This window comes from Gouania willdenowi, chromosome 3 (genome assembly GCF_900634775.1).
Source record: "Gouania willdenowi chromosome 3, fGouWil2.1, whole genome shotgun sequence".
Classification (NCBI taxonomy): Eukaryota; Metazoa; Chordata; class Actinopteri; order Blenniiformes; family Gobiesocidae; genus Gouania; species Gouania willdenowi.
In genome coordinates this window covers 30538900-30555703 of record NC_041046.1, presented here as the reverse complement: position 1 = coordinate 30555703, position 16804 = coordinate 30538900, and the positions used below count along the sequence as shown (strand labels likewise).

General features: G+C 38.7%; 2 protein-coding genes across 4 annotated transcripts; one reads left to right on the top strand and one right to left on the bottom strand.

Annotated features, from left to right (window-relative positions):
• The first annotated feature begins 92 nt into the window (after positions 1–92).
• On the top strand, positions 93–7069 carry LOC114457957 (lysosomal protective protein). The gene is made up of 11 exons (XM_028440141.1): positions 93–380; positions 2655–2766; positions 2841–2978; positions 3158–3316; positions 3444–3535; positions 4054–4138; positions 4229–4381; positions 4464–4603; positions 5800–5962; positions 6113–6202; positions 6298–7069. Exons 1-11 carry the CDS (start codon positions 223–225, stop codon positions 6379–6381), a joined length of 1374 nt encoding a protein of 457 aa, XP_028295942.1. The 5' UTR covers positions 93–222; the 3' UTR covers positions 6382–7069.
• slc38a7 (solute carrier family 38 member 7) lies at positions 7055–16491 on the bottom strand. Of its 3 annotated transcripts, none has more exons than XM_028440165.1 (13): positions 16435–16491; positions 15966–16024; positions 14384–14719; positions 14189–14242; positions 12627–12771; positions 11882–12017; positions 11689–11787; positions 11561–11618; positions 11353–11467; positions 10307–10454; positions 9766–9965; positions 9624–9675; positions 7055–8502 (listed from the first exon to the last, which is right to left on the bottom strand). In XM_028440165.1, the coding sequence occupies exons 3-13, from the start codon at positions 14630–14632 to the stop codon at positions 8400–8402; spliced, it is 1359 nt and encodes a 452-aa protein (XP_028295966.1). In that variant the 5' UTR covers positions 14633–14719; positions 15966–16024; positions 16435–16491; the 3' UTR covers positions 7055–8399. The 3 variants fall into 3 exon arrangements, with proteins under 3 accessions (XP_028295966.1, XP_028295956.1, XP_028295975.1); XM_028440155.1 differs by having other exon boundaries at positions 16378–16487; XM_028440174.1 differs by having other exon boundaries at positions 14384–14654; positions 16378–16487.
• Positions 16492–16804: the final 313 nt, after the last annotated feature.

The following is a 16804-nucleotide window of genomic DNA, read 5'->3' as shown; positions in this document are numbered from 1 at the left end:
TTTTTATTAAAAAAAAAAAAAAAATTCTAAAAAGTATTTAACATAGGTTCACTATTTATTTCCGCGTTAGAAATCACGCTCTGTCACGTGTCCTGGTGGAGCAGTCATATGACGGTCCGGTGCAGACAGGACGTAGGTGAATCTGGGTCCTAGTCTGTACCTGGTGCTGGTAGTAGAGTTGTTCTGTGTGTGTGTGTCAGTCGGTGTTTCGTCGGTTAGACCATGCTGTCCGTTCTCCTGCTGCTCGGTGTTCTGAGCGGCTCGTGGGCTCAGTATGCTCCTGACCAGGTGACCCAGTTGCCAGGTATGACGTTCCAACCAAAGTACCAGCAGTGGTCCGGGTACCTGCAGACACGGCCCGGAAGGTTCCTACACTACTGGTAAGAATCACTAAACGACCAAGGTGTTTGTGTCTAAACTGGGAGCAATAATAGCAGCGAATGTGTTTTTACTGTAAACATGTAATCTAAAAACATAATCTTAACGCTTAAACTTGTCAGTCCATTTGATTTGTCTAAGCTGTGCTTTCTTGTATTTCATTAAATACTAAAACTCAAACTATTAGACTTCCTGGTATAAAGAAATCCTAGATGAGCACAATTTGCCAATACTTAGTTTAAATGGTTTAGTACAATCTTTTAGTTGTTGTTGTTGCTTTTCATTTAAATCTTTAGCTTACTAACCCAGTCTTTTCAACCGTGGGGTCGTGATCCCATGTGGGGTCGCCTGAAATGTCTGAATTGGTAAAAACACAACCATTCACTTACTAAAATGTATTTATTTATTTTTTTTTTAATTATATAATTTTTCAAATTAACACATCACACACACCATGAATATCAAACAAATCTAGTTAGTTAATAGAATGTAGTATGAAAATATGTTGTACACTAATCCTGGCTACTGTGTATTTGTAACACACTTTAATAAACATGGTCAAAAACTAATTTTAGGGGGGGGGAATGTACCTGGCCTGGGGTCACCAGAAATGTATATCAAAATAGGGTCATGACCCAAAAAATGTTGGGAACCACTGATATAAATCCAAACATGGCTCAATGTAAATAAACTAGCCCTAAACGTCAGCAGAACAAAATTCATCAGTTTTGGAAATAAAAAAGTAAAAAACATTAGACTGAAACTAGACATGGATATAATTGAACAAGTAAAAGAATATAAAGCTCTAGGTGTGTGGATGGATGAGAAACTGACCTGGAAAAAGCACATACAAGTAGTTAAAAACGAAGTTGCCAAAAGCAGCTCCATCCTATGGAAATTACAACAAATACTACATACCACATCACTGAAGACAATCTATTCTTCCCTTATTGGGTCACATTTAAATTACTGCTCAGAAATCTGGGGAAACACCTACAAAAACGTATCTTGAACCTTTATTTAAACTTAAAGAAAAAAGCAATTAGAATTCTATATAAAGCACCACACAACGCACACACAAATGAACTATTTGAAAAGGCCAAATACCTAAAACTGCAAGAAATAATACACTACAACACAAATTCTCGCATTTAGGGCCTCACTTAAAACACTCCCATACCAAATACAAAAATGTTTTACATACAAACACACTGCTTATGAACTAAGACATAGTAATATGTTTATACAAAAAAGGGTTAAATCTAACATTGGAAAACACAGCACTGTCAATAGAGCTATTACCAGCTGGAATAATCTTGATGCAGAGACAAAACAAGCTGCAAACTTGACTAGATAAAAAGAGAAAACTCGGAACAAATTCTTACACGAATACGAGATCAACACATCAACGAGATGGAACTTATCAACTGGTCAATGAACACAATAGACTCAATCTTCACGAACAGAAGATCACAACAAGATGAACCAGCGTGTCCAAAAGAGACATTCCCAAGTGGTAAAGAAGATGAACTTTTCTTTTGAACAACGATTGAGGAGGAGGAGGAGGAAGGAAAAAAGACAACACTGACTACAGAGAATACATCCTACATAAAAAGGACAAAAAAAGAAAGAAATGAAATTGTGTTCAGAACAACCAAAGACTGCTTGACCAGAGAGAGGAGCTTTGATGTAAATTTTCTGTGTTCAAAGCGGGACGGGACTTGGATAAGCAAACTGCTTCTCTCATCTCCTTTTTCGGCATGGACAAAACACAAAAAAAAAAAAAAAAAAAGGAATAACACAACTTCTGTGAATGCAACCATGTCGGAAATGAATGAATGAATAAATAAATAAAAACTAATTATTTTAAGTTACATTCATTTGAACCTATCTTGGGTTCATATCCAAAGTTTGTGAAATTCTGACTTCAAAAGTAAACTCAACAGTACACCTGGAATAAATGGGTGCTTCCTTTCTGGAAAGCCCTGGAGTTAAAAGCTTCTTATTTTTATCAGAACTGAGGATGACCTGAAGATGTATTTTTTTTCCTTCAGCCCATTCTTTGTTCTTTCTCTACAGCAGTGAGTAAATTTCATATTATGAGCCTCAGGTCCAGAATCAATCCCCGATCTGGCTATGAAGCCACATTGCTAATATCTGAACGACTAGTCTCCTTGGTTTGATGGCTTTATTCTTATCACCTTGTTTTATAATAGCAGTTTAAATAATTATCATTGTATCAGTCTGAAAGACCTGATCCTGGTGTGTTTCTGCAGGTTTGTGACGTCTCAGCGGGACCCGGTCAAAGACCCTCTGGTGCTCTGGCTGAATGGAGGCCCCGGCTGCAGCTCAATGTACGGATTCCTGTCGGAGAATGGACCTTTTCACGTGAGCAAGTTCATAAACACTCGCACTTGTAACTCAAAGGGCTGGGAATGGAAAGTGTTGGTGGTGCCATGCAGGTGAATAGTGATGGAGCGACTCTGTACGAGAACCCATTCAGCTGGAACCAGATCGCCAACGTGCTGTATCTGGAGTCTCCGGCAGGAGTGGGATACTCCTACGCTGACGACAAGAAATACGCAACCAACGACGATGAGGTGAGCTTAACCTGATCTGGGATCAATTTCACTTTACTTTTACATTACCTACAGCTTATTATCCCCCGCCGCAAAGTGTGGCGCAATACTTTTTTCAGGAGTTATTGCCCTTGTTCTGTTGTTTTTTTTTTGTTTGTTTGTTGGCAGGGATGTTGATGACTGTCTTGTTGTTCTTTTAGGTTGCTGACGATAATTACTTAGCATTGCAGAGTTTCTTCACCAAATTCCCAAACTTCACTCAGAACGAGTTCTTCATCGTCGGTGAGAGTTACGGTGGAATTTATGCACCGACGCTCAGCCTGCGTGTGGCCACTGGAAAGAACAAGACACATTTTGTGGTGAGACTTTTTTTTTTTTTTTTTTCCTCTTCCTCACCTTCAGAACACAGTTTGATCATTAGCATGACATGCAGACTTCTATGGTTAAGAACTAATTCTCATTCCAAACGTTTTTCCTCTTCTGCAGGGCTTTGCAATTGGAAATGGAATCAGCAGCTTTGAGCTTAATGACCAGTCATTGATCTACTTTGCCTACTATCACGGCCTCTTAGGGGAAAAGTGAGTTTCTCTTTGCGTTCGCACAACAAGAATAACCAGTTGATGCATGAAACCTCAAACACATTCTGTCTGCGAACCAGATGTTTGCGTATGTGTGTTTTGCAAAGACTTTGAGCACAGTTTGCACATTAAACGTGTCTGGATAACTTGTTGGTATAAACTGCACTAATTGACACTTTCAAATCTTGAAATACCACCATAATACAAACTATTGTGGAACAGAACACTCCTATGTAATAAGATTCAGAACAATCACACCAGTAACATCATGGGAGGTTAAACACTCAAGGACCATCTTATCTCCTCCTTCGCTGGCACAAAGGACAATAAAACAAGCTAACTGTGGAAAACTGAAAGGTTCTGGAGGCTGTGTAACCGCTCATTTGCAGCACAATTGAAGCTTTTTACTGGAGACGGTTTCCCTTCAGTGGATTTGACTGAAGATGAAGTTTGTCATTTTCCCTTTAAGCAGTACGTGCTCCACATACTAATACAGAGCTTTGTTGTCTTGTGTGCAGTTTGTGGCGCGACCTGAACATAAATTGCTGCGATAATGGCAGTTGTAACTTTTACAACTCCAGCTCCACCACCTGCCAGATGCTGGTATTATATTTATTCCTTTTGCTACAGTGCTCAGCTGCTAGCATCTGCCAAAATGTACTAAGCTATTTTTTGTTATTTGTCCCATTTCAGGTCTACCAAGCCTTTATAATAGTGCATGACATGGGCCTTAATGAGTATTCCCTTTACATGAATTGTGAGGGTGACCAGCGCTTCCACAGGAGCTACGAGAGGACCATGACTCACCTGTTCAAGAACATCAGAAAGAGCCTGAAAACTCACAAGGTGACGTTTTCATTCTGTGAAAAACCGTCGCATGCATTCTCCCGACGGCCCTGGGTTGTTAACAATGAGCTCTTAAATGAAGGTTTCAGCTCGGCTGTCTCGCTCTGTGGGTGGAGTTCCTCCCTGCATCGACAGCAGGGCTCAGACAAAGTGGCTGAACCGAGGCGACGTGAGGAAAGCGCTGCACATTCCAGATACCCTGCCGCCCTGGGACATGTGCAGGTGAGCACGACAGGAACATGAGCAATGTGATTCAACATTTCAGTTAGAGGTGTCCCGATACTACTTTTTCATACCGATATTGCATCCTTCCATATTTGCTGATATCGATGTCAGCACAACTCAAACGTCCTCATTTTTACTCATTTTGTAGTGATAATTGTTAGAAAAGGCTTATTCAAGTGATATTACTCAGAGTACGATAGTTGGCAACTAAATAGATGAAACACAATAGAAATAAAATAAAGAAAAAATTGGATAATTTAATAAAATGTATGAGGAAAAACTGACCCATTTATTTTGGGATGCAAGTCCCTTAACCCTAGCTGTTCTTGTGGTGTGTCGCTAATTGTAATTATTAACCCATGGGTTACATACATTTTAGGCTAAAACATAAGAATATTCTACAGTTGAATAAAATTAATTAGAAGACCCTGAAAATTAACCAATAAAAACAATGTACATTAAATTTGAGATGCAGGCTGAAATAAGACAACATCCCCTGCCAGATTGGTTCTCATAACTCACACCCTTTTCCTAAATGTCCTAAATCTAACTTAGATGTATAGATAATAAAATATTATCACATGAGAATATAAAATTACTATCTTAAACGTTTTCTAATAAATGCTGTCCCCTTTGAAGATACTTCAAAGTTAAAAATAAAAAAAAATGGAACAAGGGCAATAACTCCGGAAAAAATAATTACGCACTTCTCATTTTCGAACTCAATCAAGGTATTGATACCCTGAAGCCACGCACCGAATTTGGTTATCCTTTCTTAAACAGTTTCTGAGAAAAGCTGTCCCCTTTAACTCGGACAGACGGAGCTCAAACCTAAATCCTCCTTCCACATTTTGTGGCGGGGAATAATAAACCATATACGATACTTTTTTCAGAAACCTCAATATCAGATTGGGGCACCTTTACCTTGAATAGAAAAACTTGTTTAATTTTCCAAGACAAACTTTATCACAGAGGAATAAGAAAGTATTTTTAGGTTGAGCCTCTGTTAGTGACACCATTAAAACATACAAATTATACAGATAACTAGCTAATTTAACCAAATTTAGATATTATGTAAGTGAATTCACATCAATTGTATGATTGAAAAAGTTTTTAATTGTAGTATTTTCTCTATTTGATTTGTTTGACTGAATAGTGACAGTCAGTGGTGGTGGTGATTTATTGTTTTTCAGTGATGAAGTCGGGGAGCAGTACACAGTCCTCTACTCCACTATGAAGGACGTGTACCTAAAGCTGCTTTCTCTAGGCCTGCGCGCACTCGTCTACAATGGTGACACTGACATGGCCTGCAACTTCCTGGGAGACCAGTGGTTTGTGGAGGGTCTTGGCATTAAGGTAAATATTTGATTATTTGACAAAATCGTGTGCAGCAGTGCTATTCGACGCTCTAGCCCTGTACTTTGTATTGCTCGTTAAAAGTTCTGATGGAATATAATCCCAAATGATGCGCCAATGATTCATAACAGCAGTTGTCCTTCCTCGTAGCCAACATCCAAGTACCAACACTGGATCTACCAGAGACAGATCGCAGGATTCTATCAGCAGTTTGGGAACATCACTTTTTTGACTGTTAAGGTAAAACTTTTGTGTTCACATGATGTCTCTCAGATTAAGTACAGCCACAAAGTGCTCTTATTTTGAAAAGTTAATTTTTTTTTTTCTGTGTTCAGGGTGCTGGTCACATGGTTCCTCAGTGGGCTCCTGGTCAAGCTTTCCACATGTTTCAGTCTTTCATAACAAATGCTAACCCGTGATGATGCAGAGCATTTATTACACATTGTTTGTTTGGGAAAAAGGGACTTCAGGGCGATTGTATGTATTATCCAGTGCCTTTTGATAATTTCTAATGTACAGTGGTGTTTCTTCAACTGTTTTCAGTGTCTTTACTGAATTTTTTTTTTTTTTTTTTTTTTTTAAACTATCACAATCTCAGGGAAAAAATGAACTCCACCTCTGTCTGAACTTTCTCTTATCTTGAAATGTTAAAAAATAAATTAAACTGATTCAATGTTTCATTAAAACATTGAATAGCCTTTCACTGTTACTAGAATGTGTTGAGTAAATATAGATGATGGACATTGTAGTTGGCAAACTGACCTTTTAAACATCATCTAGTCCCAGATGCTGCTGTCATTAAACGGGCTGTAAAAGGGAAATTAAATGTACTTGTCAATTTAACTGAACATCTCAAAGTACATGTATTCTCACTGCAACAAGGGAGCTTTTTTTTTTTTTCCTCCCCTATCGTCGTGTTCACACATTGTGGCATGTGATCATTTTTCCAGTTCCGGGGTCTAACCCTAATGAAGCTAATTATGATAAAGGCACTGATAAGTTGGGAGTTGTTTGTGCGTGCGATTCATTACATGTGACAAAAGTTGAAGAAACGTAGCAACTTATTAGTTCCAAATGCACAAATAAAACCACTTGAATCAAACTTTATTTAAAGTTGTTTGTCAGATTTCCACATGATTTAAGAAAGTTTGATCTTCTGCAATATCTGAGAAACTCATCACGTCCACTCAAACGCTAAGCATGAACATTAAACGCAGACGTCACAATGATTAACATTACAACAAATATTGCACAAAATGTAAAATGAATCCAGCCTGGCACTTTGTGCTCCTCATTAATGACCACGATTCCATTTCCCTCTTAATACCTAATGAACCTGTTGAGGGAACCCGGCACATTTCAAGTAAAAAATGATTACATCACTTCATTATAAGAGAATAAAAACATCTTCTGAGGTTTAGGCTTTTAAAAACATGTTATGCTTGAACTCATTAAGATGGGTTCTAAGTAAACATGTCTATTGAAACCTGTAAATATTACATTGCATGTCAAATACATCCCTTCTTTTTAAAGTGGCACTTTACTTAAGAATGTCATGAATATATATATCTATTTTCAGGGTGAATCTTAGCGAGTGTTAGATGGTTTCTAGCATTGGATAAAAGTTTAGTGCATTTCACCTTGTCTTTTCCTGCAGGTGCTTTAATGTAAAGATGACTTAAAAGCTTTTTTTTTTTTTTTTTTTTAGAACATTAGCAGAAACATTGTTTCTTACTTTGAGGAACTAGAACCACTAATAATATTTCTAGACAATTCACTCATCTTTGCCTTTTAAGTGTCTTACGCACAGCTTCACTCTTTGGACCCTGGTTTTAATTCATGTACATCTGTATAAATACAAACCTACCTCAAAGCTATTTGCAAATCTGCTATTCATGTCTATGATGCCTAAGAAACATATTTAAAGCAAAAGGCACAAAGTAACGGATTTGGATGTTTGTGGAACAATTCTTAGTCTTACTATTAGCACTTCTACCTTAACCACCCAACCCTGCATTTTTCTGTATAGCTAGTGCTCACTGATGCAGTGTCTTTGATCCACTTTCAACTTTGTTACAAAAAAATCAGCAGCTCCAAAAAAAAAAACAAAACATAAATCTAAGCATGTTCATTTCAAAAGATATATTAAAAAAAATCAATTCCTTTGTGCGTTTAGTTTAAGAAACAAACTGGTAGCACTCATAAAATCTACATCATTTTAAGTCCCTTTGATCCAAAGTCCTTCAGGTCATGTAAACGGTACAGGATGTGTGTGTCCCACACAGAGAGGAGTGTCACAGATATAACATGCAGGTTAAATGTCCCAAAGCAGACTGAGGTGTCTTCTGATGCGATAAACTCCAGAAGGACTTTTTAAAAACCTTAATTAAAACTAGTGTCATCCAACTGTTCATTATGACTGAAGGTTTAAAACCTGTTAGTTGACCACGTCCTGATAGATGGAGTTCGTCGTGGTGACGCCAAAGATGAAGGCTCCAAGTGTAACCATGACGATACCAAGAACCAGCAGTCCATGCCAGCTGGAAGGCAAAAGACAGAAATCATTTTAGGTTAAGGAATCTTTGTAGAAACTGCAATGAATACATTAAAATTCCCTCTGGCTGATGACATCATCACCAAGAGATATAATGAAAAAAAACCTCCTGTCTCCAGTGATTAAGTATGTAACTAATAAGGTATAGTGGAAAAATACAAATTCATGCATCTTCTTAATGTATGATTTCACCTCTGCTCCACAAGGTGGATCAACTGCACAAATAATCAACCAGTCTTTTTATTCTTTCTTGGACAGCCAATCATTTCCTTTCCTATAAATACAGCCCTAAATGGGAGAGCATTGTATGGGGCGTGGATTGTAAAGTTGTGCGTGCTAAAATAAACTGCAACTTTTTGCAGCAAACCACAAATGTGCGTATTAGCTAAAGATTTACATGGTTTCATCCGCGACATTTAGATTTAACGTTTAGATTCTGAATTTAACATTTAGCCATGCAGGTCAGAAAATGGATGGATGGATTTAAAAATTTAGCATTTAGGTTTAACATTTATATTTAATATTTAACGTTTAGATTTAACATTGACATATTTTTACGAGAAAAATCTCAAATTTCACAAATATAGCTGTAAATCTGGTCAAAAGTGAAGCAAAAATATTCACATGCATTTTCTAAACGTGGTTTGCTGCTAAATGTTGCAAAAAGTTGCTGTTGATCGGCGCCCCATAGAATTGTTTGGTGGTGTGTGCCACGTGTCTTTTAATGACTTAATTGTAAGTAAAGTTTCATTTATTAGTGAGGATTAAAATTAATGGTTTAAAATAGTTAAGTTAATGGTTGATTTTTTTTTCTTGAAGTTGTTTTTATTAAGTCTGATTAATTTGACTTGTGACTACAGTATTTATTTAAATTACCTACATTAAATGTATAACATGCATTATGATTGCAACTCTACTGTACTTTGTTTGAATAAGATTTATATTCTTTTAGAACCATCCGCACTTTCTGTGTGGCTCCAGTTTGAACCCTAAATCTCCACCAGTAATTTCTGTGATCCTATATTAGAAAATGGATCTAATAAAGATGATAAAGGCCCTTCAGACTCGTTTCAGAGACTTCAACATGTTTATAGAGCAGCCTCTCACCTCACAGAGCGGTTATCCGTCTCCGATAGCTTCGCTTGCATCAAACACAAACCTGTGAAATGATGCAAATATTAAGCAGACTTTTAAACCAGGCATAAAAAAAAAAACATGCAACTCGAAAAGACACTGTGAGCAACGTTACCTGGGAAAACAAAGATAAAACAGGCTGCCAGTCCTCCAATCAGAGAGATGACTCGGCCAATGTCTGGGATGAAGAGGGCGAGGATGAGTGTGATGACGAACCACACCAGCGTCTGCAGGATTCTCCTCCTCCGCTCTCGTAGCACACACACCTCCACCTGCTCGCCACAGAACCGTAACCACAGTCCTTCTATGACGGCCCTAAAATACACACAAAAATGAACATGAGACAAATATTCCCTCCCTTTAAAAGAATGTGAGGAGACAAAGCTCTGATTGCTGTAGACCAGCTCATATATGACCATTATTTTCATTTTGTTTTCTTACTAACGTTGTACTAAGATGATCTGGTTGGTAAGAGAATGAAGAAACTAAATGCTGCAAACTGAATGTTGTGTTCATTTGGTGTGCTCACAGCCACACCTAGATAAGATTATTGTAGCAGTTTTAATATTCTTCATCTGCAGATTTTACCTTCAAAGATAATTTTATTTACTTTTTTCATAATAAAATAATATAATATAATAATAAATATGTCTTACCTGCCACAAAAATGTAAAATGGGGTAAGAAGTAATCACACAGATGACAATAAAGGCTCTTGCGATGGCTACTGCGACGTCATCCGACGGGTACGATATCAACACATCCTGACTGACGCTGGAGCCGAAGGTGAGGAATCCACAAACACCTGATTGAACACACAAAACACATCAAGTCTTTACAAAACAGAACAAATATCACTCAACACTCGATCAGACACACATGAATCCACTCCCTCTCAGCTTTAAGTAAACAGGATTTAACTGACATTCGTGGGAAATATTAATAGGAAAGGTCAAAGTTCATTTTGATGTGAACTAGTACTTGTTTCATGAATGCTGCAAAAAAAAAAAGATGCACATATTTAAAATAATAGACATTTACTACAAACAATATGTATGATAAATTCAGTAATAAAATAACAAAATTACCTTTTTTTAAAAAAAAAAAAGAAAAGAAAAAAATTGTGTTAGACAACCAAAGTGTTTCAATTCACACCAAAAGCATTTATTTAGGTTGGCTTTGAATTCCCAGTAGTGTGACATTTCTGATTTAATTTTCATTTGATTTTATTCCTTGTTTCTACGCTTCTGTTTTTATTCATGTATATAGATTATATACTGTGTGTTTTTATTGTCGTTTGATCTTTCGTAAAGCACTTTTGTGACCTGCGGGTTGTTTCAAGGCATTGTATAAATAAAAAAACACAACATTACATTACAATACAGCCAAGCTGCAGGTGGTGAGCAACATCTGTAGCAACAGGACAATCTGAGAAAAGCATGGCTGCAAAATCCACACTTAACAGTGCACATTTTTTTTTTTTAAATTTACACAAAGCAAAGGGTTCAAGGCCACAATGGCAATAATTGGAATGGAGCAGCATTGGTTCTGTCAACCAATAAACACAAGCAAAATAAGGTCCTGTCACAATCATTAAAAATGGAAAAAAACCTATAAACTATGTTAAAATGTTTTCTGCATACTGTTATTTATACACAGTTGATACAGCAGTTTATATAATCGTGTCATGCACAGTGCTGTACCTGTCCCTGTGTAAACAAAAAGGCAGATGATCATGCTGAGCGTGACGACAAGCCCCCACGGTTTGATCTGCTTCCTGCTCATACTGTTAAACACTGGCACACAGCTGACGTGGCACTGCACACAGAACAGATGAAAACCGGGACATTCGATTGATATCAAAGCCAAGCTGAGGAGGAGACTGATGTAGGATATGTGCGTTCGAGATACCTGAAAGCCAAAGCATATGGTGGGCATAGCATTGAAAACTGCAGTCCACGAAGCAGAGCTGGAACAAACACACGAAATGAATCAGCGGTGAAAGCAAAGCAAGGATCGCTCAGGGTTGAAGGATTTACCTAGTGGGAATGTCGCCCGGGGTCACTTCTTTATCAGGCCAGATGTATTTAATGATGACGACGATTGTCACGTACCATGTACCCATCACACTCAGGGCACTGCGGGTGAGAAGGATGTGTGAGGTGAGAATGTGGCAGCATTAGATACAGCTGCAGAGGAACATGTGAAGATGGAGCCTGGGCGACTTTGTACCTGGCATACTTCTGAAAACCGATCTCTTTGGGGATGGAGAGAGGCAGAATAAACAGCACGGCCGTCACCACAATGGTAAACTTTCTGTCCGTGTACCAGTGGTGGGTGACTGTGTTGTGTGTCACAGCTGCAATTACTGCAAGAAGAAGAAGAAAGTCTACTATTCCATTAAAAAGCAGGTTACAGTTCACAAAGAGGCTAGAGGAGGATTTATGCACTGTCAGCATGTTAGTGTGAGGATATGAGAGACTGGCTCACATGACACAGTCACCACTGAGTTCCAGAGCTGTGTTATTCATTCCTGCTGAACTTTGCCCTCATTTATGTCACTTTTGTGTAAACTATCCCTGCCTTAAGCATTTTTGGTAACACTTTACTTGAACTTTTATACATAAGGCTGACATTATGATTATGACATGACACCTGTCATTAACATGAATAAGTTGTCATGAAGGCTCTTATTAGGCGTTGTATGCTTCCCTAACCAATACCCCAATAGATCCCTCCACCTAACCCAAAAAATCACACCCAAAGGTGTCATATATTAGCAAACGTAATGACAGCTTTCATGACACCTTATCCATGCTAATATCAGATAAATAACAGCGTAATGTATAAATGTAAAAATGTATGAAACTTCAAGTAAAGTGTTAGCGCATTTCCCTTCATGTAAACACAGCTGGGAAAGAAATCCCATTATATGCTTTAGAAAGTCAGACATATAAGAAGTAACAGTAAAGCTTACAGCGATCCAGCTGATCTCCGATCACAATGAAGAAAGCGATGCATGTGCCAAAGGTGTAGATGGCAATGGCAACTTCACATAGGATTCCTGTGACTCTGCCACATGTGGCTCGAACGACATCCTGGTAAGTGCTCTCATTACAGACCTGAAGAAAGCAACAAGGATGAGCTGAAGGGAGGTTTCAATTCATCATTTAGTGCAGCAGATTAATTGCATATTTCAAGAGAATCGTTCACTTTGGTATAAAAGCATGACATTTGGCACAGATACTCTCCAAGGGCTATTCAATGGTTATTATATAACCTACAAATACTCGGATCTGGCCTTTCTGCTGACACCAACTTTTTTTAGGCGATTGAGTGTTTTGCCTTTAGGGGGTGCAGTCCTGACTCTACCCGGGTCGGATGCACATATTCGGACTCGGGCGGACCAGACCTTTCCACAGACACCTTGTTTGACCCGATCCAAGCATTTTCTGGTTATATAATAACTATTAAATAGCAATGGTGGCCATCTTGAAAAATGGCTGCCATATTGAAGTTTTGAGTGGCCAACGCCTTTTTCAAAAATAGTGGCCCTTAGAGAGTATCTGTGCCAAATGTCATGCTTTTATGACAAAGTGAACATTTCTTTTACTAATCTGCTGCACTAGTTTAGGAAGTAAAAAAAAAAATATATATATATATATATATATATATATATATACTGTATATGCTTACACAGATGTGGTCAAACACACTTTAACTGAAGATGTATGTCATATCTGATCATGCATGTGTTTACTTGGATGGATGGATCTCAGCACAAAATCTAAACAGATCAATACTGGCAGCCTAAATTTGAAGCATGAAGGAAACTTTTTGCTGGACACTCAATTGTGACAACCTCATAACCTCTATCAACTCTACAACTGTCCCATGTTATATATTCAATGTGGGTAATGAAGTGGGCGCAGCATTGGGGTCACGTGAAATTAAAATGGGGTCCCCTGAAATGACTGATTAAAATAATATTTAAAACAACAAGTAAATTACTATTCTTTTTCAAATCAAAACACCAAACATAATCTCAAACATCTGTATTCTATACTTTCACTTTCTCAAATATTAATATAGTTCAAATAAAATGCAGTACAAAAATATCTGAGCAGGCGCATCTTGTTACTTTATGCTCTAATCCTGGCTATTCTGTCTGTACTAGTAACTTTAACAAACATGATCAAAAACGAATTCTAAAGTTGCATCTGAGGTCGCTAGAAACTTGTGATATAAAAATGGGGTTACGACCCGAAAAAGGTTGGAAACCACTGAGCTTCATGTTCTTAATCCTCTCAGTGCTGGCTTAGGATATGTGAGCCTTTGAGGAAGTGAAAGTCTGCACTTCAGTATGAGCTCTGCTCTATCGAGACAACCACTACATAACAGAGATGCTATTACGCAATAACGCAGAGGGAATCGTGAAGTGAGACGAACGTGGTTGTAGAATGAGGTAGATTACACTTGGTAATAAGTTAAAAAAAAAAAAAAAGATGCAGAGGAAGTCAAACTAAAAGGAACACAAACCAGTGAGCAGTATCCCAGGATCACCAGTCCACTGATGATAAAGATCAGCATGAACTAAAACACACACAAAAAAACAAAATCAGGAAATGGTTACAATAGATTAGAAAGTGGAGTAGCTTCCAGAATCTGACAGCTCTAACACAGCACGTGCATGTAAAGTCAACGAAACATTTAATTCAACAAAACTCTCCTCACCATCTGAAGCAACACTCCAGCAGTTACTCCTCCCGCCATGCTGAAGGCTGCGGGGAAGTTGAGAAGCCCCGCCCCCAGCGCTGCATTCACCACGATGAACACGGCGCAGATGGACGACACTCCGCTGCCGCTCTCCTCCTCGGGATGCCGGGCCGAGTCCACGCTGGGACTCTGCAGGAGCCATGCTCTCTCTCCTGAGTCCTGGCTGGCAGCGGAGCCCCAGTCCTCCACGTCAGTGTTGATCGCCATCAGTCCCCAGCCTTTGGTTCAGCTGAGGAAGCCACACGCAGCACAGACAGTTCAAGCCTTAAGTGAGATGAAATGAGGTGAGGAGGTCTGAGAGAGGGAAAGAGAGATCAAACAGCCAACAGTCACATGGTGGCTCGACTTAAAAAGAGGATCACATGATTAAAATAGGATGAGATACAGGTACTGTAGTGGCTCACAAGCTGAAATAATGGCCTGGAGTTTACATGCAGATTCTGTTCACTAAGACTTTTATAATCAGTGAAAAAACACGATATGAACACGACAGCTTCTTCCCACAAGCTGTGACCACACTGAACCGAAAAATGGTGGGGGGCCTTGGGGTTGGGGTCGGTGGCGGGGTGCGCTGGGTCCTCGGCTGCATCTTCGGGTCCGGGGCAGCGCTTGAGTTTGCAGTGGCGGTTCTTGCACATACATTGATACGATGCACTGGCATGCCTTGGACTGTGGGATAAAACTCATAGTGGGCTTAACTTTAGACACGTTGATACCAAATACCTGTTTTAGGTATTACCACTCACTCCTTCCCTCTGCCCACAGCCACCACCATTATACCTAAGCCTCACGCCTACAACTTCACATCCCACTCTCACTTTACAATAATCAACTCTTCCCCACCCTTTCATTTTTCTACCTTGAATCTCTCCTCCCTGCTCCCTTCCCCCTCCACCTCCACCCCATCACCCAGGTGTAACACTGCCCTCTCTTTTTATATTCTCCCTTTAATAAAGTGTTTCTTACCCTTCCTTGGGGAGGGCTGGTGATGGTCACAATTATGCAATAAAATGAATTCATTTATTTAATGGCAGTAACAAAACATGCATTGCTGTCTAAAACAGATTGCACTACTTGTAGTGTTGACCTTTGACAGCATGTGCAGACAAAGTGGGAAAAAAAGGGGTTAGGATTGCGGTTAAAAATACATAAACTAAAAAAAATTACATTTTAGGGTAGTTCCTGGGTTAGCTAAAAATAAATATGAGCTAAAATAAAACTGACGGAACTTTAAGTCACGTGGTGCACCTATCACGTGACCTAAATTGGCCAATGAGGGGCGCTGCCTACGGATAAACTGCAGGTTTATTGACACGTATTACGTACTGATAGCCACTGCCTATATATTAAATTCTAGCTCGGAGTCCGACCTAAAGGAACTCTTTAATTAGTGAGAGGTGAGACATCTTTAGGAAAAACTCAGGCATATAATTAAGTGTTCTATTTCACCAAAGCATAAACTCCACTGTGGGATGAGAGTCAACCTAAAACGTGTCATATGATGTGATTTACAAACCATGTAAACATTTACGATGCTCACCTTTAGTGCAGGGATTCCATGGCTGCTCATTACATTCACCGCACAGGCTGACCACAAACCTGTGGAGACATGAGAGTAAGACAAAATAAATATAATTTAATAAATACATTTTTAAAAAGCATTCATTTTAGATGTCTGTTTATTTGAGATTGGCAGTCAAACAGTAAAAACTATACTCGGTTTTAAGGTTACCAGGCAAGATTTTTCATTTGTACAGAGTCCATGAGTCCCATTCATTTTAAATAACAGAAACCATCCTGTCAGTGTTTCTCAGGGACAATAATAACATGTCAGTCCTGCCCTTTGTCTCTGCCTCTCTGACAGCGCCCAAACAACTGGCCTAAGTGAACACAGAACACACTCACAGCTAACAGAATAGAGTCAACAATGTGTGTGTGTTCACCATACTCACAGAAACTACATTTACGGTGTGACAAAGCGTCAGTTTAATCCATATTTGGGTCAGTACCTTCAGCCTCCGCCGCAGAGAGACCAGTTTAGGTGTAGCTGTGAGCACGTGACAACGTGTCACGTGACCAAACCCCCCATGCGTCCGCCGCGCTAAGGTTTGTGGGTAATGTGGTTTTCATAATAAATAGAACTTATGGGTAAAATGTATGCTTTAATATAAAAGTAATGTGAATATTGTAACTAAAATCTTTTTTTTAAACAAATTAAAAGGTAATTTCCTCACTTTAACTGCTTCTTTCAAAAAAATTGTTTTATTTTCATATATTGATTTCCTTTTATCAACGGGGAAACAATTTTTACTGAAAAGAACATCAGTATATATTTTTACATTTTTATACGAGTTAAAAAAAAAGTACTTTTTATGATTA

Coding starts and splice junctions, on each gene's coding strand:
- slc38a7 (XM_028440165.1), bottom strand. CDS start 14,632: ATGGCGATCAACACTGACGTGGAGGACTGGGGCTCCGCTGCCAGCCAG. Junction 12,018..12,626: donor CGGAGATCAGCTGGATCGCT/GTAAGCTTTACT, acceptor TTCTTCTTGCAG/TAATTGCAGCTGTGACACAC. Junction 11,619..11,688: donor CCGGGCGACATTCCCACTAG/GTAAATCCTTCA, acceptor TGTTTGTTCCAG/CTCTGCTTCGTGGACTGCAG.
- LOC114457957 (XM_028440141.1), top strand. CDS start 223: ATGCTGTCCGTTCTCCTGCTGCTCGGTGTTCTGAGCGGCTCGTGGGCT. Junction 4,139..4,228: donor CCACCACCTGCCAGATGCTG/GTATTATATTTA, acceptor GTCCCATTTCAG/GTCTACCAAGCCTTTATAAT. Junction 6,203..6,297: donor TCACTTTTTTGACTGTTAAG/GTAAAACTTTTG, acceptor TTCTGTGTTCAG/GGTGCTGGTCACATGGTTCC.